Raw genomic sequence first — 26,312 nt, forward strand, 5'->3', positions numbered from 1 at the left:
AAAGGAAATTCATTTTATCTGCCCAAGAGAGTGTCAATAACTGGTTGAACTTACAGATGGGATCCACACACTTATCCAACAATGCTGCTAATATCATAGAGTCCAATCCACCAGAAAAAAGAACTGCCACTTCAGAAAATCTGTTTTCTTGAACAGTTCTCTGCATATATGAAGCCACACAATTTAATCAACATAACAGTCCTAGATCAATTAAACAGAAAGTGGATACTCTTCTAACTTTCAATTTAGGCAACAAAGACCGAAACCGGTCTTGATATCATAGTTTCAGGTTGTCCAGTACACTAACCGGTGTAGAAATCATAGTCACAATGGAAGACAGGCATCAGTGTTAAAAAGACACAGAACTGACAAAGCTGTAACCCAAGCGTTAGACCAGTACCAATGGACAAGAATAGAAAGAAATAATCACGTCCTTTCACGGCAAGGAAAAAAATATCAATCAAAATGAAAATTTCGACCTTGAAAAAGGTCGAAATTTCAACCGAAACTGGAGACTTTTTATCCAACTCTTGAAAACTCAATTTCGAGCCTCAAATGCACTCAAATTGATTTGGATTTTTGCATACTACCTATTTCAAGCATAATAAATACTATAGAACTACTAGTTTACTAAAAAACTACTGAAAATGTAACATCCAACATTCCAAGTATATAGTACATGAATCAGAGAAAAAGCAGGAATGTTATTACTTACAAGTCTATTCTATTCAAGCCTCAAGGTCTCCCTCTTCCGTCTGCACCCATACAAATGACAATACAACTCCCATGATGTTTGCCCCATATAGTTTTGGACATAGTCAACAACTGCATCTCTATACGTGGCCTCATCCACATGCATATGATTTCCTGACGGTGGGAAGTTGTGAATCTCCAAAGGAACTGGTGGTGGTGGGCCTTGTGGCTATGGAATAGTGTGGAAGATCTGCTCAACAAATGAAAGAGCACCCTGGCTCTCAGGAGAAGGATAAGGATACTGATAAGGTCCTGGTGACTGACTCCGATAATTGACAGTGGGAGGGACACAACTATCTTAAAATATATCTTATATATTTTAAAATATATAAAATACACACAAACTATCGTAAAAATATCCACAACATGCTCCAAAAATTGCATACATGCTTCCACTAATACTTTGCTATTTTAAAATTTAAAACAGAAATTAATTAGTTTTTTTTAATATTTAAATATTTTTTAATATTTAAAATTTTTTTAATTATTTAAATATATATTAAATACAGTAAAATTACATAATTAACAGAAGAAAAAAATTAATTCAACACCATCACAGCAATATGGTGTCTCAATTCTCACATACATTCATTTGAAGCTTATACATGTACTTATACATTTTTAGCAATATACATAATTTAGTAAATAATTTTTAATAACAGAAAATCAAAAAACAGTAGGAAGAATCAAAAAATAATTTTGGCACTACAAATTCATAGATCAACACTCTAAAGTAAACATACATAAATTTGGAAGCAATCTAACATGATTTAAAGCACAAATGAAACAAAAATCAAAAATGAGGAAGTTGGTTACTTACCTTGCAAGATGTGAGAAAATGCACAAATGGAGGAGCAAATCAAGTGGTTGAAGGAAATGTAGTTGTAGAAATTAGGTGTAAAAGGGGATGAAAGCAAGAGAAATCACAAAAAATTTCAAAAAGAGGTTGAAATCTCCAGGGCGATATCGCTCAAAACAGGTAAAAAGGCTTAGTAAGTCGAAAAGTGGGTCGATTTGGACATTTTAAAGATTACGCAGGTATCGTTTCGGCCCGATATGGTATCGGGCCGATATTTCGACTCGTATCGACCAATATATTGGTCGATACGAAATGATATCTGACACTTTTCGTTCCTACAACTGTATTTCGTTTCAATTTCATTTTTTGCAAGCATTTCGGTCGAAATATCGGTCGAATTTTTTTCCATGTTTCACGGTACTCACATTCCTTATATTTGTTTTGTTATTCATTTTGGATGGTGCAGAAGCCTTACAGACTAGGTATGAAGTATGCCATTTTATTTTGGAATCAAAAAAATTCATTACTGAAGAAAAAGAGAGTGAAGGAACAAAAATACAACAAACAACTTAGAAACCCCACCTTACAGAGGGAAGGAAGCAAAGGCCCCCAGTAAGCCACAAACAAACTATTTTGGTGGACCAAGCAGATGGGAAAAGCTAACCATGGGTATAACAACTAAGAGAAAGACAAAAATCTGGATGGTGTGGAGCATCCCAAGTCTGCACTCTGTAGAAATTCAAGAAAGAGTAATAGAATACCTAATTCACAGCCGCAATAGGGTATTTATGACAACAGAACTGGGGGATAAACTAAAGAGAGAAGGCAGAAGAAAAAGAGTCGCACATAAAAGCACAACCCCTCTTCCCCCCCCCCCAAACAAAAAAGCGATTTGGCCGGTGTAGAATACCCTGCAACACTATCCCTCAAGTTGATGCATAGATGTCATGTATGTCCAACTAGACCAAAATACGGCACAGCCCAAGTTTTGGTCAAAACATGCCAAATTTCGTGAAAGTCTCAGTTTCAAACCCACTGAATTAGAACAAGGAAAAAAAAATGGAAGTCACCCAACTCAGTCAAGTTGGCCGAAATCTCAAAGATGGACTACCTCGACCCAAATTGGTTGAACCAACATTTTAAGTTACATAAAGTCACTCATCTCGACAAGATCTCCAGGATCTCTCCATAGTTCCGCCAGGTTTCAACAACGCATCTTCCATTTCTCCTCCCAAATTGTACATTTTATGAGGGGAAAAAATCAAGATTACTTCAACTTTAAAGCTTCAACACATCATTGACTCTTAGAAGGTGGATTGAAGGACTTATTGACACCGACAAGTTTTCTTCCCTAAAATCCATCTTTTTTGTACAATACCTATAAGTAAATGTAAGACGTTGTCAATGCCGCTGTGATTAACGAAGTTGAGCCATCAACCCTGTCTTTCGAATCTTAAGAAAGTCTAATTCTCTTTTAAGTCAGTTGGCGCATGAGCACATGTGAATTCTGGTCTGTACATACAAACCAGATTTTAATAAATAAAATCTCACTAGAATTCATCTTTTACTATTTAAAAACAAACCCACATAAATATAAGGCAAAATAAGGTGTGATGTGGTGAATGAGTCATTCTAAGGTGGCATCATGAAACAAAATTTGACCGAAATTTACGAAATTTCAATCGAAATGTCTGCACTTTTCCAAATTGAAACGAAATACAAGGATAGGAACATAAAGTGTCCCATATCGTATCGTATCGACCGAAATTTTAGTCGATACGATACAATATTTTGACCGATATGGTATCGAGCCGAAACGACACAAACCTATGTTATAAAGTGTCCATTTTCGACCCAGTTTTCGACTGGTTTCAAGCCATATCGCCTAAGACATTTCAACCCTCTTTTCAACTTTTTTTTAATTTCTCTTGATTTCATCTCTCTTTTCACCTAATTTCTACAACTCCATTTCATTCAAACACTAAATTTGCTCCTCCATTTGTGGATTCTATCAAATCTTGCAAGGTGAGTAACCAACTTCCTAATTTTTTTATTTTTGTTTTGTTTGTGCCTTAAATCGTCTTGGATTGCTTCCAAAATTAAGTATGTTTACTTTAGAGTGTTGATCTATGAATTTGTAGTGTCAAAATTATTTTTTTATTCTTCCTACTAACTTTTTATTTTTCTGTTATCAAAAATGATTGGGTAATTTTCATCTGGACACCTTGAGGTTTGATCTATGTCATTTTTAGTCCAAATAAATGGACACTTTGCATCTACCTCCCTTGAGGTATCCAATAAAATCAATTAAGGACAAATTGTGACTTTTATAACCAAAATACCCTAACATCTATTCTACCGTAAGATTTGCATCATTTCTTCATAATTAAATCTAACGGTAAAAATCAAATAGTGTGGGTTCACTTGTAAAAACTATTTTTTATTTTTACATTTAAAGATTTAAAGTTTTTTAATTTACAAAATCAACTCCTTATTTATCCGACTCCCAAATCCCTCTTCATTTGGTCTGCCCAGATCCTTCGCCACTTGAAGTTTGAACTGAAAGAGAAGCTGATCAAAATCTAAACAAGATCGAGAAAACTCAGTAACAGAAAGAAGCGTTGAATACTTTATGATTAGGGGTTGTACAGATCCGTTTTGGAAATTCGCACAGGTGAGACTTTATTAACATTTGATTAACTGGTTTAGATATATCAATTGTACCAAATCACCAAAATCATCCCCTTGATAGACAACCAAAAAAACAAAAACAAAAACATAAGGATAGCAGAGAGTACAAGGTTCATATCATAATGGCTCCAAATGCTCATCAACAATTTGCAAGATTCTTGACGCCTACAATTTGAAATAGAAAGCGATAGGAAAACCTAGAGTAACAATTTAGGTTCCCACTCGCATAGTAGTAACGATTGATTAACAAAGACCGTAGTCCTTAAAAAATAACACAATAGGTGAAAAAGGAAAGCAAGAAATCATGATTCTTAGTAGATAAAAGAAGAATAAATGTTATTCGATTGACGATTTTCAACTTTGTTTGCGTTTTTATCTTGTCGATATGTTTGAATTTTGTTTCTCTCTCTTTTGTGTGTTTCATTTGCATTGTACGAGATGATTGGTTGATAGTTGATACCGTTGTTCTTCACTCTCGCAGTCTTCAAATCAAGGAAGACAATGACAGGACCGAAATAGGGTTTTGAGTGAAATGGTGAAGGATGAGGTTTCAAATCAGGTTTGGATGGAGCTCTAATCGGGTTTTCACAAAATGACTTCTAGTTTTTAGTATAAACTTTTAAGTCTTTAAATGTAGAAATAAAAAATAGTTTTTACAAGTGAACCTACACTATCTACTTTTATACTCAAAAGTTTAATAATTTAAATGTTTACAAGATGCAAATATCTCACTCTTTTGATTTTTACCGTTGGATTAAATTGTAAAGACATGATGCAAATCTTACGGTAGAATAGATGTAAGGGTATTTTAGTCATAAAAATCACAATTTGTCCTTAATTGATCTTATTGAATACCTCAGGGGAGGTAGATGCAAAGTGTCCATATATTTGGACTAAAAATGACGTAGATCAAACCTCGGGGGGTCCAGATGAAAATTACCCAAAATTATTTTGTAAATAATGTATATTGCTAAAAATGTATATGTACAGTAGATGTATGAGCTTCAAATTAATGTATGTGAGAGTTAAGATACTATATTGCTATAATGGTGTTGAATCAAATTTTTTTTTCTGATAATTATGTAATTTTACTGTATTTAATATATATTTAACATATTAAAAAAAATTTTAAATATTAAAAATTTTTAATTTCTGTTTTAAATTTAAAAATAGTGGAAGCATGTATGCAATTTTTGGAGCATGTTGTGGAGCTTTTTAAGATGGTGTGTATCTTATAGATTTTTAAATTATTTATATATTAAAAAATACTTATATTTTTTTTTTCATATTTAAAAATAGGAGGTTATTATTAGAAGCATGTATGTAATTTTTGGAGCATATTGTGGAGCTTTTCAATATACTTAGTGTGTAATTATTGTATCAGGCACTCTCTTTCAAAGATGTCAAACATAGCTTGGCAAACGGGAGGCCACTGACAGCTGACAGGAGGAAGAGCGAGTGTAATTGTTGCAAGAAACAAATAGGAGGAGGTGGGGCCACTAGACTGAAGGTGCATCTAGCTGGTGGAAAAAGGGATGTAGTAGGGTGCCAAATGGTGCCCACGGAGGTCAAGAAGGCAATGGCCTCATATATTAGTGGGGGAAAGCAAAAGAGGAAAGAGAAGAGAACACAGAGGGAGGAGTTTGAGGATGCATGCTTAGATGACCTTTCAGATCCCGAGGATTATGGTCTAGATGATCTAGGAGAGTATGGATGTGACCCTGAACCAGAGGCTGAACAGATCAGGAGGGCGATGATGATGATTAGGGAGCAACAGAGGGTTGATGATATGAGGAGGCAACAGAGGTCTCTGGGTTGTGGGTCCTCTAGAGAGCCAGCAGGTATGGGAGGCACAGGCAGATCTCAAAACCCTATGACGAGGAGTCAGAGTGTGAGGCAGGAGGTTCCTATCCCACGAGCCCCTACAAGGGGTTGGGTTTCGTCTGCACATCCTACAGATCCGGATCTAGAGATTCTTCGCAATGATCCGAGCCCTATTTATGAGGCCTGAGCAAAAACATAGAAAGTTCAACTTATGAGGGAGTGTGAAGGAAAAAGTGAGGATGGCTTTCTCCAAATGGGCTTATAACCATAGTATTCCAGCACATATAGCCCAAGGGCCCTACTCTAGGGATATGATTGAGGAAATAGGCAAGGCTGAGAGTGGTGTACACTCCATATAAGATATATAATGTCTATTTGCCTAAGCATAAGGAGGACCTAAATGAGTATATTAATGGATTAAAGCCCATGTGGGCTCATTATGAAGTGATTGTGATGGTTGATGGTTAGACTGGTCCCACTAGACAGTCCATCATCAATTTCATGTTAAATTGTGATGGGAGGATAGTGTTCCTCAAGTCAGTAGATGCATCCGATGATAAGAAGGATGCAAAATATATTTATAAATTATTAAAGCACGTGGCGAAGGAGGTTGGAGAGGAAAATGTGATCCAAATTATAACTAATAATGGCTCCAACTACAAGAAAGCAGGGTTGAAGATGCAGGAGAACTCTAGGTATCAAAACATATAATACTACTTTTCATTTTTAAATACATATATTTACATTACATGTACACTTTATGACTTTGTATTGATGCCTTGATGAATGGATAGATATAAGCTCTTTTGGACTCCATGTGTTGCTCACTACATTGACTCCATGCTGAAGGACATCGAAAAGGTCAAGCTTATGAAGAAGATGATAAGGGACAAGTGTTAGGGAGACTTAGTGAGGCAAGGCATAACCAGATTTGCTACAAATTGTATAGCATTACAGAGCTTTGAGAGTAGGAAGACTGGCTTTAGGAGCATGTTTGCATCAGAGCAGTGGTTTAGCTGGGAGGGTTCTTCATCCATGGTAGGAAGGAGACCACAATTGATCATGCTCGATGAGACTTTCTAGCATAATGTGAGGATAGTGGTGAAGATGCTTGAGCCTGTGGTGCATATGTTGAGGATGGTAGATCAACAGAGAAAACTTACTCGACCACACATATTTGCTGCAATAGAGAAGATGAAGCAGCAAGTTGCTCAGGTCCACCCACACGGCAACAAGAAAGTCCTCGAAATCATCCAAGTTAGATGGCAGTCTATGTTGTAGCATCCACTACACAAGGCTGGTAAGTTGTTAAGTCTAGTATTCAATTTAATATTCATTATGTTATCACACTATTAAGCATTAACTATTCCCTTTTATGACAAATTTTTTCTTACACAACATACTATTTAAATCCCAAGTACTATTATAAGGACAATCTGGGGATGAGGCAAGTTTGATGGACGCCGTCCAAACTGTAGTGGAGAAGTTGGAACCGGATCCATCTAAACAAACAATCATCCTTATGGGGGTGAGATAGTGATTTGAATCATTTGATATTCATAATTGATAGTTTTATACTAAGTCATTAACCCAGTAACTAGTTATTGTTGTTTCTCTTTATATATTACATAAAGGCACTTAGGGATGTCACTAGGAGCTTCGGTCGTTCCATGGTCGTATCAGGAAGGGAATTCGCCCCTAGGGGTAAGTTCATTCATTTATTTCCTTATATATTTAATTATTATATTTTATCTTTAATTTAGTTATTTAAGTATTAAAATGACTTGGAGTCTATGTATGTTGCAGCTGAGTGGTGATTGCAATTTTGGACGTGACTCACCCCACTTGAGAGCGATTACAAGCAAAGTGCTCTCTCAGACATGTTCTGTACTGGTTGTGAGAAATTGAAGCACCTTCAACCTCATTCACTCAAAGAGCCGCAACCGATTGGGTGTGAAGCATCTAGAGGACCTTTTCTACATACACTATAATACGAGACTGAGGGAGGATCATATTACACAGGGGATGGATAGAGAGTAACAATATCGAGTTGGCCGACATATTTGAGATGGATGATGATGGAAACCCAGTAATTGACTGGATCAGGAACAGTGGAGAGCCATTGCTGGATGAGGAGGGAGGTTGTCCCAGTAGACAAATTGCACAAGAGATGGGGGCTGACGTGGAGGACTTCATGGCCTAGCAGGGGAGTGCACATGCAGCGCCCGCCCATCCCTTCATGCTACACCCTAGTGCATCCACCCAGAGTGAGGATTTGATTGTCTGGTCCGACACTGAGGATGATGTGACTTAAGCCTCCGGCAATGACAACAATGGTGGTGATGATGACGGAGGGGATGAGGAGGGTGTTGGACCTCGTGATCAGGATTCAGCTGATCCTAGGGATGGACCACCACCACCAGTACCAGCAATACATAAGAGTCAAGGGGGGGGATGACCACCGAGATTCACAGGGGAGAGTCAGTTCACCCATGCGACACAGGATTCAGACCATATTGGAGCTACATCTCAAGGCCAGAATGTTTCCTCTACATATTCGAGGAAGGGGAAGGGGAGATAGCACGGCTATAACACAGTGGACACGCCATCATATGGGTCCTACCGTCCGGCTAATGCTGAGAGCATTGATGATTCTAGAGACTCCACCTCTAAAGGATCCGGATGGCATAGGCCTACAGAGTCCTCATATGATACTACTGTGGAGAGTATTGGTTCTACTAGGTCGACTTATGGAGCTTATGGTTATAAACCATATGGTGTCCCTCCTGGCTATCAGACTCAGGGTCAACCCTTAGTGGATCCTTATAGTTATAAAGCTTATGGAGCTTATGGTGTCCCTCCCACAATAACCTATCAGAGTTAGCCACTGGAACCTTATTGTCAGTATAAACCTTATCCTTATGCTGACAGCATGGTGGGAGATCTCGCGAGATCTCGGCGAGATCTCGCGAGATATCTCGTTTTTTCACCTTGGCGAGACGAGATGGAGGTTGAGATCTGCGAGTTGGGATATCTCGCTCGAGATCTCGCCATATCTCGCCCTGGATCTCGCTGGAACTCTCAATTTTTGCCTTTTTTTTGTAGATTTTGGCTGAATTTTCACTCACAACTACTCTTAGCACATCTACAACAAGGAAGATCAATCATTCTCTACTTGTCTTATGAATTTATGATTTAATGACTTATATAGAACTTCTAATGGTTGTATAATTATTTTATTCTTGAAAATTGAGATTGTGATACTCATATGAATGGAATTTTGATAACATTTAAGTTAGTTGATGCATTTGATATACTTGCTTTTCATTTATATGCTTTAAAGGTTTTATATTACATGTTGTATAACATTGCATTCCCTAATCCTACTACATTTCGGTTTCACACTATGGGTAGACTTAGAAATCATACATAGGGTTGTTTCTGACAAATCCAAGGCCACCAACGTGTTCAAAAGGCCTTAAATAAGCTAAATACCAAGTTTCAACCCAATTGGGACCCTAAAACCCACCGAGATGGGCCACCGAGTCGACACCAAAAAATTGTATATCTCGACCGAGATCTCACCGAGATGGTCGAGATCTCTCTTTTTCAAGGTGGCGGATCTCTCTCGAGAGCGAGGTCTTCTACCATGGCTGACAGCCAGGTGCTCCTTCATTTGTTGAGCAAATCTTCTACTCTATTTCACAGCCGCCACCAGCCTTTCCATATGCAGTTGAGCCAGTTCCTTATTCGGAGATTCACAACTTCCCACCGTCAAGAAATCTTAGGCATGTGGATGAGGCCACGTACAGAGCTGCGTCGACAACGATATGGGACAACATCATAGGACTTGTATTGTGATTTGTATGGGGTGCAGATGGAAGAGGGAGACATGGAATAGAGTAGACTTGTAATTGGTAACATTCTCGCTTCTTCTCATATGTAGTATATACTTGGAAAGTTGGATGTAACATTTTCAACGGTTTTTTTGGTAAACTAGTAGTTCTATAGTGTTTATTATACTTGAAATAAGTAGTATGCAAGAATCAAATCATTTTGAGTCCATATGAGGCCCAAAATTGAAGTTCCAAATTCCCGGAAAAAATCCAGTTTCAGCTGAAATTTCTAAATTTCAACTGAAACATAGAAATTTCGGCCTTTTGCAAGGTCGAAATTTGTTCCTTGGGTGGCATATGACTGCCTTTTGAGGGTTACACATGGCATTCCACTGCCTTAAGGCTTGGAAATTGCCAGGACGCTAAGGCATCGACAACTAGGATTTGATGTTATGGAATATGTGGACCATAGCTAATGTGAAAATTGTTGTTGAGAAACTATTGATCATGAATGATTAACATGGTTTAATTATTCTTTTCCACCGCCATGCTAATCGGGGAACCTCTTTATACATTGATACTAAGATCTAATGGTATGGATGTAAGATTTGACCATGCGATCTTGGATTGTGTGGTGTGCCAATTTAGGCTAGCATATCAATTATGCCTTAAACCTGGTGGTTTAGGTGAGGTATGATGGTCTTGTTAAACAAATCCTAAGGCATAAAAAATTCAACCACTAACTAAGCGATAAGGTAAAAACTTGGAAGATAAAATGTCCGTCCAATTATTTTTATCTTATTTATCCATAAGACATATGCCCTTTTTCCATGTCTACATTATAATTAGCTTCCAAGAGAAATGTAAAAATGCAAGTAATGGTTTTCTTCCACATCTACAATAGGCATAGTCCTGGTTTCAAACACAGTTACCAATAGCCAACTACCAAAGTACTCATTCCAAAAGGGAACCTTTATGACTAAAAATCAGTAGATACTAATTTTCTTGTTATTTCATATCATATTCTACTATTTAAATTCAAGTTTCAAATGTATGGCAATAAACATATTTAGAAAACACGACACAAATAGAAAACAATTTTCTATTAGAAAACTAGTTCTACAAATTCATTTATCAAATAAAAAGTAGGAAATAATATTTCAAAAAAGAAACTACTTCAACATTTTGAATTTAACAAGAATAACTGATCAAAATTGAAGTTCCTCCCTTCAACTGATAGCATCAAATTTTAGTATCTGATGCCCCTGCCAGAAAATTAACAGGCCATAGTTCTACTCACAAGGATAAGTTCAATCCTGAATGTCCTGAGGTACCAAAGGGTAAAGGAGAAGCCATTAAAGACTATTGTTGCATATAGATTGGCAGAATCAACACAATGGAGTGTAAGACATTCTCAAACCATGCATAGAAATGAACAAAACATCAACGAGATTAAGGACCTGAGAGATTCTGTTATGACTAATCCGTCGCATCACAGATTCTTTCAGAGCAATAAGCACCTTAAACGCTGGCAATGAAACTGCATGTTGAACTACCCCTGCAACAACCAGAAAAGTGCAATCAGAATGTCTGTTGGCTGCAATATCTCACTCCAAGATTTGCAACAGCATAAACGCCAAAACGTAAGATGAAAAGTTTCAGAGGATATGAGTCATTAAGAAAATGGGATACCTGTATTAAGTTTGTTTTGCTCTATAATACGATGAGAATATAATCCAGAGGGCATCCCATCCAGAGAAGTTAAATTCATGAGACTTTCTTCTTCGAGAACTGAATGGTTGCAGAATTTTAATTCCTTGTCCTGTGGTTTTACAAAAGCTCGATCCCATTTAATCAGTTCCTGTAGCTCCGGATTGGTCCATTCATGTTTTCTGACAGTGCCAACCAGAGATCCACCCACTTTTGAAGCATCAAAGCATATGCTGTATATCCCATAGGGAAGTTCTTCCCAGAAATTGAGACCACAATACTCTTCACTTTCAACATCTGTTCGCAGACTAAACTTATAAGTTGAAAGAGAGGGAAATATCATAAGATATTCACCATAGTTAACAGAAAAATGGAAATCCAATTAACATATTTAAGGAACATTTTGGAATTAAACTCTACCAAATTTTGTTGGACCAGCTAAACAAATGATTACCATACCAATAAAGTGAATGAAACCCAGGTACCAACCAGTCCAAGTGCTCAAAAGGAACCAAGCAAGTCCGTATTGGTATTTGGTACATTAGGGATCCACCCCCTCTCCGGTGAGCAACTCTTGATTTTGGTTCAGACAGATCCCTATCAGCTTGCAACTACTGATAAAATGAACCTTTAAATCTACAAAGAAAAGAATTCACAGAAAGTTGATCGGAGAAACTGTGTTTATGATGGCAGACGGCTTGAATGGAGGAAAGGCACAGAGGGTATTTGCACCTCACAAAGACTAGTATTGCCTTGCTACAACAAGAGATTGCTCACCAAAGAATCTCAGAGACGAATGTATTAGTAAGCTGCATTTTTGGGGCTAACACCTACGATACTCCAATGGTGATAGGATTGATCTCAAGGAAACGATGGAAAACGTTTTCGAGCCTATATTACATTAACATAAGTAGAATGTGTCATTTGTTTCATTTTCGGATATTGGTTTATTGTTTTAGTGTTCCTGGTGTCTGGGTAAACCAGATTATTTTATTATTTCGATTGTCTATGATGCCTAAGTTGATCACATGGTTTATCTTCTATTCTAATAATATTTTATTACTGATTGAATAATCAACAGATTGATGCTTAATTGAATTATAATTTTGTTTAATTATTTGTGTTTATGATATTGTAAAGATTTTCGATACTCCCATGGACTGGAACTGATGATGGTTGCTAGAATGAAAAAGGGCAAAAAGGGAATAAGAGCCAAAAAAGTGCTAAATCTCGAGAGAATCTGGAGGAGAATATTAAGACTGTTCAGGAATGCCATGTCAGCATTGCCATATCAACCTCCATTAGTTTTGATGATAACAAACACGAATTACTAATGGCTATATTAAGTTGTGTATAGCTAATTCAATATGAGAGCATTGAAAAAAATTCGATGGAAACTCAAGTTAAGACTAGGTGAAAATGGGAAACCTAGGTGGGAAACTGAGAAATTTCGAGGAAACTTAGGATTTTTTGTGCAAGTTTCGACATGAAGTTTCAATAGGTTTTAGGGAGTATATTAGGATGGGACTTTGCATTTAAGCCAATTAGAGTATAAAGAACACATTGGCTCTATTTTGCTAAAAAAGTCAATGTAGATATGTCATTTAATGTACGTAACATCAATGTAGAGTTGTCCGAGAAGTACACTATAAACTTAACTACTTAAGTACATAACATTCAATATATAATTTCTAACTTCAAAACATCAAATACAAAATAAATGACAATAAAAGGAAAGTACAACTTAGTGCCAAGAGGAGTGCCAAGCGTGGATCCATCCTATGAGCTGAGTAGTACTATGCCTGTAACATCGTTTCCTCCAACCAACAAACATAGACATCCCATAACATTTTATTCCTATGGTTGTCAAGGTAATCGACAACTGTAACTTTATAAGTCTGGTCATCAGCATGCCTAAGATAACTAGTCTGAGGGAATACACAATTTGGATAGGGAAGTCCTGATGGAGGGGGTATTTGTCATGGTATTTGGGGAATACAAGATTCCCAAGTGTATCGTTATTTCTTATTTTGCTTCTGTAATTTATTATATAAATAAAGGATCTATTTCCTAGAAACTCTCATAACGAAAGAGCTCTGTCACATTAACTCTCCTCTTGTTCTTCTCTCTCAAGTTCTTCTCTCTCAAGTTCTTCTTCTATGTTATCTTCCTTATTATTTTGTGACATGGTATCAGAGCCTTGGGGCTGAGGATCCTTCAAAATCCCTGTGCCAACTCTGAATTATTTCTTTTGTGCAATAATGTGGTGAGTTTCCATACACTGGTTTGAGGGTCTTCTTTGGAGCAGAGCTCTTACTGGATTTTTTGCAGTAATTTCAGACTTTGAAGACAAGAGACTGATTCACGATTATAAGAACCACAGAATCGAGTCTCAATCATTTCGAAAGGTGGACTACTATAAGGGTATGTGATCTGATGAGTTTTTCTGCATTTTGGGGGCACTGATTTGAATCTAAACCTGGCTTATTGCTGCTGTTGAAGACTGCTTTATTCTATTGGTTCTATTACATGTGATAGAGCCCACAACTTCTGTTGTTTGAGATTAATTCATGAAACCTTGATCTGACCTGGACTATGTTATTTAGTGTGGTTAGCCCTAGTTTTCAGAACTAGCTGATTGGAGACTGTTTACAATCCATCACTAGTTTTAGTAGACTGTTTTTTCTTTTTTTCAATTTGACTGGCCAAGGATGAATCTCTTTTTCTGCTACTGCTGTGGGGTTGATTTGATAGAGAAACTGCTGCAGTAGAGGTGTTATATTTGGTTAAGGACTGCTATTAAGGTGTTATTCTGGGTTTAGAGCAATTCAGTATATTATTTTGAAGGATTATTTGTTGCTGCCCATGAGTTTTAGACCAAGACTTTTATAGAAAAATATTTCTAGAGATATTCTGAAGTTGACTACCACTAAGTTAGAGATGCTGTAGAAGAAGTCAAATAGCACTTCCTTTGTTCCTTCAACAGACCAACTTGGAGACATCTATACAAACCCCCTATTTGGCCCTAACTTAAGAAATGGGTGCTTCAAGCTACGCATGGGTGATTTATATGCTCCAGCTTGAGGGGGAGTATTGAAGTGGAGTACTGAAGTGTTTTTTTTTTCTTGGGTGATAGGCCACATGGTCAATATTATGTGCCATAGGGGCATGGTTCTGAATCCACTCTCAAAGACATTCTCGTCGTTGAGAAAAACCGAGAACTCGCTTGAGTTGGAAGATCTTGGGCGAGATCTGGTAAATTTTGATGGGCCAACTTAAGTGAACTTGAGGGCCCATCTTAGGGGTTTAATAGTTGGGCTCAAAGTTGGTATTTAGCCTATTTTAGGCCTTGTAGCCACACTAATGCCCTCAAATTTGTGAGAAAATAACCCTATATATGAGTTCTAACTCAATCCTAAGTTTGAAACCGAAATGCTACAAGAAGGAACATGCAAGGTTATAAAACATGAAATATAGAACCACCAGGATATATAAATGAAAACCAAGTGATAGGATACATCAAATAACTTCAATTGTTTAGAATTCGAACTATATGAGTACAATAGAACATCATTATTCTCGAATCTCGAGAATACAATAATACAATAGTTCATTAATCACAACTTCATAACTTCATCATAGAAGAAGGTGAGATCAAATGAATCAAGGCCCAACTCCTTCAGCTCTACTACCAACAGCTCTATGTCATTCAACCATCTCGATGAGTTGGTCAAGAATATCATCCGTCACAAAATTAGGGACATCAAGGCACCTGGGGTATTTGCATTATATCCAGCCAAGTGTTGCTTCAACCTCAGTTTGCCGCGGTAGTTACAAAACTTACAACTGATGGTTCATCGTCGTGGATCCATGAGGACTTCGTGTTGCCAAGCAATATCATTGTCCTCCATGGTTTAGTAGATCAAAGCAAGATGTTGAACGTATGTTTAATCCACACCCAAATACCTACTCTTGAACACAGTATTTGAAAAAATAAAATTTGAGGGAAAATTTCACCCTTGGTCGAAGAACTCCTTCAAATGGCCTTGATAATCTTGTTTTCTTGATGTAGATGTGCTAAACTTTGCTTAGGAGTGTTGGAGGTGAAGATCCAGTAAGAATGAAGCGAAAGGTTCAGCCAAAATCCAACTTGGAAGCTCACTGGGTAGAAGGGAGGCAAGAGGAGCGAGACAAGGTCGAAATGAGACTAGATCTTGACCCTGACTCAATCAAGTTATGTAAAAAAAAAAAAAAAGAAAGTTGGATAAAGAACTCGGTCAAATTATATACTCTTTCTAGTATCATCCATAAACTCATCTCAGCAGCCCAAAAAAGCAAGATCTCTAACCATACATGGGGGTAACATATGGGTCGTAAGTGCGTGTCTAATTTGTTTTGTCTCTTACAATTTTCTCCCTATATTGGTAAAGTTTCTTTTATTCTAGGATATTGTATTTAGAAATTACAAAGGGGGAGGACTACATTCTATTGTAATGCACTCTCTCCCATAGGTCTCTTCCCCTCTTCTCTCCATCTCCATCATCTCTTTTCCTCTTCTTCTCTGGGTTAACATTTGGTGTTGTGTTACATATATTTTATTCTTAGTTGTTCATAAGTAACCAAAATGTCCACCACAAAATTTGCTAAAATTGAATATTGCTAATATATAATCAGCATTCAACTTGAAAGTCAACCTAGAATGGGGTGAATAGGTTAAGACTACTGCATATGCCTTATAATAACAATTAATTAACAATTCAAATTTTTAACCAAATAAAAGAGCAAGAGACAAGGCGCAAGTATTTTATAGTGGTTTGATTCAACTGAATCTATGTCCACTCCTCTCTAAACCTTAAAGAGAATTCCACTGGTATATCCATTTCAACATAGTGGGTGGAGACACAATACCTTTACAACAATCTTGATCCAAGCAAGAATACCTTTACAAGAATTCTAGTCCCAGGCTGAAACACCCAACTATAAATGTAATACAAAATCACTAATAAATAACTCTTGGGTGTGGCACAACCCTTGTAGAAATGTGAACAATGAATGCACTTGAATGTAGGTCTCCAACCTCCAAGCTATCTACCTTGAGTTCAACACTTCTACCTTCTTGGTCAAAGGGAATAGAACTCCAAAGTGATTTGGATTTAGGGAGAGTGGGAGACACAAAGGCTACCACAAAACCACAATAATAAGGGCTAATAAAGCACTAATTATTGTGCTTAAGAGAGTCATCACAACCTCTATTTATAGCCAAAAAGACTGGGTTTGAATCGGGTTCCAAAAAGTAGAAAATGGTCATATTTTTGAACTCTCGGTCGATTTGTGTACACTCACGGTCTCCCTACTCAAAGTAGCCATTTGAAACTAGTCGTTGGAAGCCAGCCAAGCCTAACAATCGATTGACTATCGATTGGTACATCAACCATCGGCTTAGAAGTTGACCAAGACCCTTTCACAGTTGAAACTGCATGGTTTCTAGAATGATGTCAATCGACCAGGCCAATTTGGCTAACGGTTGACCGGCAATTTTCCCATGAACTTTTTTAGGGCTTCCCAAAAATATTTCTAGGATTTGGTTTTTGCCCCTAAAATCTGACCCAACAGACCCTTTTGCACATCCATTTAGTTTTATAAAAATGTAAACTTGAATTTCTATGCATTTACAACGTGCCACTTCCCTAAATTAAATGTAGTGTCTTCAAGCTTGACTTAATCTCATTCTTGAGCTCTTGAGGGGTACTTGCACAGGTGTTGGTTCAATCTTGGTCTTCCATATCATATGAGCCTTGATTTGGGTCTTTTGTTACCTTTCGAACCACTTTTGTGCAACGTACGCTCTCAGACTTGGTGTTTTCTCTTGTAAATTAATTTCAGAACTAAAATCAGGGCTAATATGCCAAAAATACCCCTCTAAAGAGGTTCGGCCACCTTAGGGTGTTTTTCTACCTAGGATAGCAAGGTTAGTAGAGCTTCTCATCAGTGGTAAGGGACCTCCATGTCATCCAGTAAGCAACCTGGGGTTTCTAGTTGAAGGATTCTCCTTTGGCAGTGCTTATAGCCTACCTCCACTTCTTTCCATCTGCATTACAGCCCCATTACAAGGCTTTTATTACAAGTAATAACAGGTCAGCACTTAATTCCATTCACTTTTGATATCACTCTTTTTTATTTTCTTGAATTTTCAGACTTTTTTAGATCTATCCCAAAGTTAAGGAACCTCATCCCCCCAACCTAGTGACCTTCCATCCCAATTTCAGCCCCAACAGACCAATCCAAACATAGATTTACACATCCTTGTTATTCTCACCTTATTTTCCCTCCGAAATCAAGAAACCCAGTATCTCCTAGAACCACCCATCCAAAATCATTGGAACTTGAAAAGATTATTCTAAGAATCATAAAATCCTACAGAGTTTTATCCAATCCCTTAAGTTTTCCTCCCATCTCAAATGTACCTCATATCAACGAATTTATCAATCTCCCATGGGATGGTTAAATTATCCTTCATACCCTAAATATCCTTATACCTTTATCCATGAATATCCCATCAAACAATCCAATCCCCAAGCAAGGAATTAGAACACAATTGTTAGGAACCAATTGAGGAACAACCACTCATACACCCTAAACCCAACAAATTTATCAATCTCCCATGGGATGGTTAAATTATCCTTCATACCCTAAATATCCTTATACCTTTATCCATCAATATCCCATCAAACAATCCAATCCCCAAGCAAGGAATTAGAACACAATTGTTAGGAACCAAATGGGGACAACCACTCATACACCCTAAACCCATGATTTTGAGGAATCCTTTCTTGGTCACATATGAGTTGGTTCTCTTACCTGATTCCTGAAAGAACTGGGCCACATTCACTTGAGGCTACATCAAAATGTTAGATCCTTGTTGTATGTGTTTGTGATCATCAAAATCTTATGACGGTAGTTGGGTCATTTCTCTAACACATATAACATAACCTTCAGTATTTGAAATCTCGATTCAATTGTGGAAATTACAGGGCAGAATCTGGTCATATGCAACCTTCTAAAAGCAATTCCAATTCCAATTCTGACTCCAGAACTCAGAATTAGAGTCCAAACTGAAAACAGCCCTAGTATATCCCCCTCCAACCCCCCCCCCTGCCCAAAACACCCCCAAAAACAAAAGATGTTCCTCTACTTATTACGTCATTGCTGTTGTATTACGCCAAACGTTTCTCATTCCTTCGCAATATAAATAAAAATTATCTCAAAATTATCAAAAAGTACAACCAGAATGGAGTTTAATATCAAAAAATTTAGCAGAAACCCTCTTCATTTCAGCATATAGACTCAAATTCACAGAATTCTTTATCAGAGTAACTTAAAGGAAATCAACCCCGCTAATTCAAGCAACAAGTGTACCTTGTCTTCTTACCAAATAAAAGTAGAAAGCAGGAATGCTTGGTCGTTTGTTATGTGGCACTTACTCGTATCGTTGTTGATAAATGATGATGGTGACACAGAAGACAGTAAAAGGCGAAAGTCATCCAAAGTAGGCCAGTGAACAAGTAAGCTACGCCTCCCAAATGCATCTCGACCAAACCACATGGTTTTTGAACTATCCTTCTCACAGCAAAGAGAAAAGATGTGTTAAAAAAGAGATACTAGACATGGTAATGTACTACTGCAGCAACTTGCATACTAGAGGAATTTTGAAAAGGGGAAACTACCAATAGAGTTCGTTCCAAAAATCTTAGCTATAAACCTGCCAATAGATTAATGCCCACGGCCCCTTAATTGTTGAAAGGAGTTCTGGAACAGAACCAAGCGCCTTTTCGGTTGAATAGCATTTTCTTTCACTTGCATGGCAATCACAGGAGCAGCACCTCCCAAGAGCATCCATGAGAATTTCCGAATCATTGCTATCACTACCAACCCCAATTCCACCGAATATTTCACCTTCATAACTCAAATCAGATATTTTTATAAAGATTATTAACATTCATGAAGTAAAAAGATGAAAATTTTAATGGGATCCCACATCTTTTCTGTGCAACAATAATTTTGATCCAACAAAACCTGCTACTGGAATGGAGAATGATAGGATATTGCTCAAGTATGGAACCCAACTTGCTGATATCTTATACCGAGTAAAGTAGAAAGCTCCAAACAACTCACCTCTACTTGGAGCATTTTTTTAATTTTAAAGACTAAAAAATGCTACCATAATGTTCGCTAAAAATTCATTAAATAAAAGAACAGCTAGGTAATGAAAATGCTAAACTATATTATTACGGCAAGACGACCCTCTTTGTAACATGGGGTGCCATCTACAAGTTAGTACTGGTCTGCCCTTTTTACCCATGGTTGCTTGGAGTGTAAGTGATGTGGACCAGACCCAAGGCCATCCCAGTAGTAGACCAAGAGCCGAAACAGGGCCTTAGGTTGCTGCCCACGCATCATATGGGCAAGGAGAATCGCACCTAGCATGGTTATCAAAGCGCCCGCCTAGGCGCGGCAGTTTTTCAACCGCCTTGTTTTACCGCTTTATCGCCTTGTGCACTTTATTGCCGCCTAGACACTAAAGCAAACATTTTTTAAAAATTTTGTACATAATATTTTTTTCCTTGATTTTATTTTTTAAATCAAGATTTATTCTACAAAGCCATATATAAATTTAATAGTTAAGTCATTTCAAAATCCAGAATCAATGAATCATTAAATGGACAATAACTTGGAAACATAGTTGTCAAAGCGTCCACCTAGGTGGCAAAGAGGTTTTTTAACCGCTTAATTGACGAACAATCTGCAAAGGAACTCCAAAGCCCAAAGTGACATAGAACCTATTTTTTGCTCCGGGCGCTGCCCCCCCACAGCTCCACCAGGGTGGCCTCCCCAGACCATTGACAACAGAATGTGAAGCATAAGCCATACTCAACATCAAGAATCAATGAATTAGTAAATGCCTAGGCAAACACTTTGACAACCATGGTTTGATGAGATGAACTTATGTTTGTGTTATTTTTTTGAATAATTTTTCATAATTATGATTCTTGAATGCTTGTTTTTTGTGATGAATATGACTATTGAACATTTGTTTAGCTTATTATAAAAAGTAGTTGCATTGATTATATTGAAAAGTAGTTTAAAAGTAGTTATATTGAAAATTTTTGACCCAACCACTTTGGTCGCCTTATTGCCGCCTATGCGCCGCTTTGTTGCCTAAATGCCTAGTCAGAACCCCGATCGCTTTGGTCGCCTTGCCAATTTGACAACTATGCTTGGAAATCTAAATAATGTGATTTATTAATTTATCATGTTGGGTTAAAAAAATGGACTATTATCTTTGTTTTCTTTTTTGGATAATTTTCATAATTATTATTCTTGAATGCATTTTTTTTTTTGGATGAATGTGATTATGGAATGTTTGTTCAACTTATAATAGAAAGTAGTTACATTGAAAAGTAATTGTATTGAAAATTTTTGACCCAACCACTTTGGTAGCCTTATTGCCGCCTAGGTGCCGCTTTATCACCTAGACGCAGCCCCAACCGCTTTGGTCACCTTGACAACCATGGAACCAAGTGAAGGGCATTTTGGTAATTATGGCAGTCCTAAACAAGCTCAATTTGGGTTAGTTGGATTCAGCATGTTAGTAGGAGTCCAAATCTAATTTTGTTTTGGTATTTGAAATAGTCATTCTCAAGTCGTGAAATAGTCCTAAGTCTAATTAGGATTTGTCAAGATGGAATCCTATCTAAGAGGAGACTCCTTCAGTTAGGAGCAAGGGTCTAAATCTCACAAAGTCTCAACAAAATTGGTGGTGAAAAGAAACAGTGGTTGAAATTGAAAAGTTTGAGATTTCAGTGAAATCTTCCAGTTGAAATTTCGCTTCCAGAGCTTCTCTCTCCTTTCTTAAGTGATTCTTGCCTTGTTTGAGTTTATCTCTGACGCCTACAATTGTTCTAGCATGGTTCTTGCCAACAAACACGTGCATCGCGTGGATCTAGTGGCATTTCACTCAGATCTTGACATGGGCGGAGTATGTCAACTATTTGCAAAGGTAGGCCTACGGGGTAGAGATGATGGAGCCACCACAACACAAAAGCTACTATTAGGTTATTCTTATGTAAGCCCCTTCAAAGAGAAGTCCACCAAATGTAGGACCTTTATAATGGGGTCCATCATCTTCACCACAATTCCCAACTGTTTATAGAAGTCCTCTGATGATATGGTAGTAAAGCAATGTAGTTTATGGCAAATTTGGTGATACCGGGTCACACTAAGTCACCTTTACATATCTCCTTCATCATGTTCAGAATGTAGCTGTGATTATATATGAAGTTTGTGACTTGTCTTGCCCTGTACACTACACTCTCAACAATCTTTATCCTCCCAATGTGCTTCAACATTAGGTCAATGCAATGGGCCACACACAGTGTCCAAAGAGACTATAATCACCGGATCATGATCTCTCCAGTCTTCTTGAAGTTGCTTCCATTGTCTATGAAAATCTACGCAAGATTCCTGACCCCCAGCTCTTACACCCGAACCGCTTGTGACCACAACAAGTAATTAGAACTACCTTTGAGCTTGATAGATGTAATTTGAACATTTACATGATCTCCTTGAGATCCTTTCGATTCAGTCGTACTCATGATTGAATCACAAGTAAGTGAAGACATTAAACTGAGGTAGATATCACTCAAATAAGTTTTCCAAAACTTGAAGTAGAATGAGCACCAAAAAAAATTCTGTAACCTTAGGACTAAATAGGAGGAAAAAAATTGCAGCAAAAAAGAGGTGACAAAGGTATCCAAGTTCTGGAACATGTAAGAGTAAGGTAATAGGTAGAGAAGATCAGTTCACATGAATATCTGATCTAACCGTCCATAATATACAGCATTAGGTGGCTTCACACCAAGAAAAACAAAAGAAAAAAAACTTCAGTAGAGAATATTGAGAACAACACTATTTTGATTCAAAAAAACTCTGATGCCATGTTAGAAAACAAGCTTTAAATAATCAAAATAGCAGTTGAACTTGGACAGAGAAAAGAGAGAAGAAGAAGAAGAGAAGAGAGATGAAGAACCAGTAGAAAAGGCCTGTGATTCTTAGCTAAAAAGTCTAGAATCACAAAGCCCTTTTATTTATGGCTTCTAATGAATCTAATACAACTTGAGAGACAAGTAATTGTCCTCTAAAAAAAGGAAACAAAAAATTACAGCTTTAGTAACTTCCTAACTCCTAAAATAGAAAGTTCTGAAAATAAAAACTACCACCAAAATAGAAACTATGCTTTCTAAAAACTCCCAAAACTTATGTAGCAAGACTCCCACATTAGAAATAGAAAATAGAATAAAAACAATAGCATAATACTGTTCACGTGAACAGTAACGTGAACAGTAAAAATACGAAATTTATGTATACTTCAACACCTAGCATAGAAATGTTGTTAAATGCCACCCAATATAATTAACTCTCACTATCCTCATAGGTTTTATAAACATGTCTGCTAGTTTTTCACCTGTACAAATGAGTGAACAAGTAAATAAAGTGTTGTCATCACGAAATGTCACAGCCTAAGTAAGATAGAGAATGCATGCAACTACGGCCCCAATAACTCAACATGAAATTAATAAAGAAACCATACATCAAACAAATAGCCCGCACCCACTATGTTTCAAGGATAAGCATACATACCGTTATAAATAAGGAGATTGCCAGAAGTATCTACCAGTGGTTGAGAAACTGGATTAATTCCCCTAAGTTGTAATGTTGCACCAAGAAAATGAAGTTCAGCCACTGATTTGACATGATTGCCTTGTATCTGAGACAATTCATTTGCCGAAGTGATACAAACATTGTTCTTTTCAGAGTGCAAAGAGGAGCTCTCCCTTTTAATTACATCAAGGTGAGACAGGACTGCCAATTCTTCAACTGAACTTGAACTCCTTAAATGAAGGAAAATTTTCCTGCATCCCAAGTTATCAGGACCTCGTCTAATGAGAGCAGCTTCAAGATCATCCACTGCAAACTTTGATTGGACCACCTATAGCCAGCCAGCCAAACAGTACAGATATCCTAAGTAATTCAGGAGCAAAGTACACTCGTAACTAAAATAAGAATTTTTTTTGTTTTCTGGGAAAAATTCGGAAAGCATGCCAGAAGGCACCATAAGGCATTAATGTTAACCAAATTCCATTCTACTCTCAAGTAATACAAGAATAAATTTCTTCCCCCCCCCCCCGTTTACTAGCCCACAGCCAGATGACCCCAAAAATTTTAAAAGACAACAGCAGCCCGGAACTAACGGTCTTTAAAAAAAAAATAAACAAATTTTAACCCTTATATGCCTTCACACAACCAATCTAATTGACCACTTAGTCTTAGCCTTTTCCTCTGCTTCTTCTTCTTCCTCCTCAGAACACACATCCTCTGAAAAACTGTAAATCCCTATCCACATCTGCAACACAACCCACACCCTCGACCCAATACGAGCAATTTTGGTTTTGGAAACTCCACCGAATTTCTAGGATGGTGTTAAACTTATTTTACATTTTTAGACAGATGTATAGAAGCCATTAGAGAACTGCTATTATTTTTTTTATCTGCTTTAGGATTTTCAGAGATGTAGCCATGGATGCTGACCTACAAACTCACCAACCAGCGATAGCTTCTTTCTTTCTTTTCACCAAAAAAGGGTAACTTTCTTCTTTGTTATCATAGTCATAGAATGATTATATCAGATAATAATGAAATTTATTCATTGAACTGGCATTTCCAGAATCCATAATGGCAAAACAATGATTTTTCCGCAGGAATAAGCAGATTAAGCTACACCAAGCCAGTATTTTCTAAAGACCATTAGCAACCAACCATCCTGGAGTTGAATCATGAATAGAAGGAATTTCGACTGAAATTGTCGAATTTTGACCTAAATGCTTACATTTTTGAAAACCGAAATGAAACTCCAATTATTCCGGAGAAGTTATAGTTTCGACCGAAATTTCGGAGGTTTCGACCAAAATTTCGACCATCTCGACTGAAATTTCGACCATTTCAATATTCCAACTTGTTTTTCCTCAGTTTTTGTTGATTTCTATCCCATTCCCACCTAATTTCCATGACTCCTTTAAGCACCTCTTTTCCTCATCTTTTGCCACCAAACATCTCCTAAGCCACAATAGCTACAAAGCAAACTCTAGCAATAATAGAATGTGAAGCATGAGCTATACCCAACAGTTCCAAACTTCCCTTTTTTATTTTTGTTTTGTTCATGTCTTAAATGATCTTGTATTGCTTTGAAATTAATATATGTTTAGCCTAGGACTATGATTTATGATTGCGTTTTGTTAAACTTATTTTTTTATTATTTGTTACCATTTTTTTCAATTTTTTATTTTAATAATTATTTTCTAAATTATGTATTTTGAAAAAATACATATGTATATATGATATATGGGCTTCAACTTAATATATGTGAGACGCCATCACTTGATCTAGTTAGTCATTTTATTTTGTTGACTTGTTGTGTATGTAACCATTATATCAAACAATTCACGTATGCTGATGATTCTATTATATGCAATATAGCTTGTACTTGTCATAACTAATCATTTGTTAATATAATTGAATGATAAATTTCCAATGGTTTTTTTGGGCAAAATACTAGTTCCAATGTGTTAATGATGCTTTAAATAAATAGGAATCAAGAAATCAGATGAAATGAACGTCATATAAGGCCCAAAACCTAGGGTCGAAAATTCATAAAAAATCGTATGTTTCAACCAAAATTTTGGTCAAAACCTAAAAATTTCGGCATTTTCTTGGGTTGAAATCCTGGTATCCACCGAAATTTGTTTCTTGGAATCATGCAAAACTAGAATCACAAGTGAATTACCCATTTGTATTGATTACATGCCCCATAACTCAACCCATCATCTCTGTTTCAAACTCAAGGGTTCTAACACTTTATCATACCAAAATCCAGGTATCAATGATCAATTAATTTCTTCCCAGTGATGGGGATGCAACTATATGCCTCTTCAGCATCTGATTTTCTTGAAGAGGTGAAAATAGAAACATAAACTGCATTAGATGCATCAGAATACCATATCAGCTGATATGGACCATTTCAACAACGCATTACTTCTTCCTTTTTGCAAAAACAACTCCATCAGCATTCTTCCCATTTCCTTCGATCTTTAGCCCAAACTTCTCCACAGCCTGGTCATCAACTTCTTTATATCCTTCTCATGCAACTTTGTCCTTTGAATGTGTAGTTGAGAGGGAAGAAAGATGCAAAAAAAAGTACGCGAAATTTAACCATTCCAAGCAAATAGGTAGATTCCACGCACCTTATCATTCGGTCGTGCTCCTCCATCTTCTCATCTTCTTTATTTTGTTGGTAAACTTCTGCTGAAGTTGTTTCGAAGGCTATCCATCTTTCCAGTTGAAGAGTACAGCAGCAAAGGCTGCATTCTTCGGTGACTTGTTTGAGTACCAGTTCATGGAGTGAATGAAAAGAATTAGTTCTCCTTTTAAAGATCAAACAACAGTTTCCTGTCCAACACCCCCCCCCCCCCCCCCCCCTTTAAGGTATGTTATCTCTCTTCAAGAATTTATTCCGAGTCAAGTTTTGGGTTAGTTCTGAAATAATGGGATTATGTTCTAGATTGGTCACTTATGTTCTAGATTGGTCA

General features: G+C 37.1%; 1 protein-coding gene across 6 annotated transcripts in view; it reads right to left on the minus strand.

The window, feature by feature from the left end:
- LOC149011243 (Asparagine synthase family protein) overlaps positions 1–26,312 on the minus strand; it is a 92,874-nt gene that overhangs the window by 55,107 nt on the left and 11,455 nt on the right. For 5 of the 6 annotated variants that reach the window (XR_016174512.1, XM_089162204.1, XM_089162203.1 and 2 more), the window contains exons 2-7: positions 23,311–23,659; positions 19,373–19,566; positions 19,095–19,230; positions 11,596–11,910; positions 11,364–11,461; positions 55–160 (exon numbers count right to left, since the gene is read on the minus strand). Coding sequence is in view for 5 of the 6 variants with exons in the window: in XM_089162204.1 (XP_089018330.1) it covers positions 55–160; positions 11,364–11,461; positions 11,596–11,910; positions 19,095–19,230; positions 19,373–19,566; positions 23,311–23,659 (1,198 nt within the window). In the remaining variant the exon portion in view is untranslated. The remainder of the gene's footprint in view (positions 1–54; positions 161–11,363; positions 11,462–11,595; positions 11,911–19,094; positions 19,231–19,372; positions 19,567–23,310; positions 23,660–26,312) is intronic. The other variant, XM_089162206.1, reaches the window with a different exon arrangement.

The sequence above is a fragment of the Hakea prostrata genome, chromosome 7 (assembly GCF_041222555.1).
Source record: "Hakea prostrata isolate BN-2017 chromosome 7, UWA_Hpros_2, whole genome shotgun sequence".
NCBI lineage: Eukaryota > Viridiplantae > Streptophyta > Magnoliopsida > Proteales > Proteaceae > Hakea > Hakea prostrata.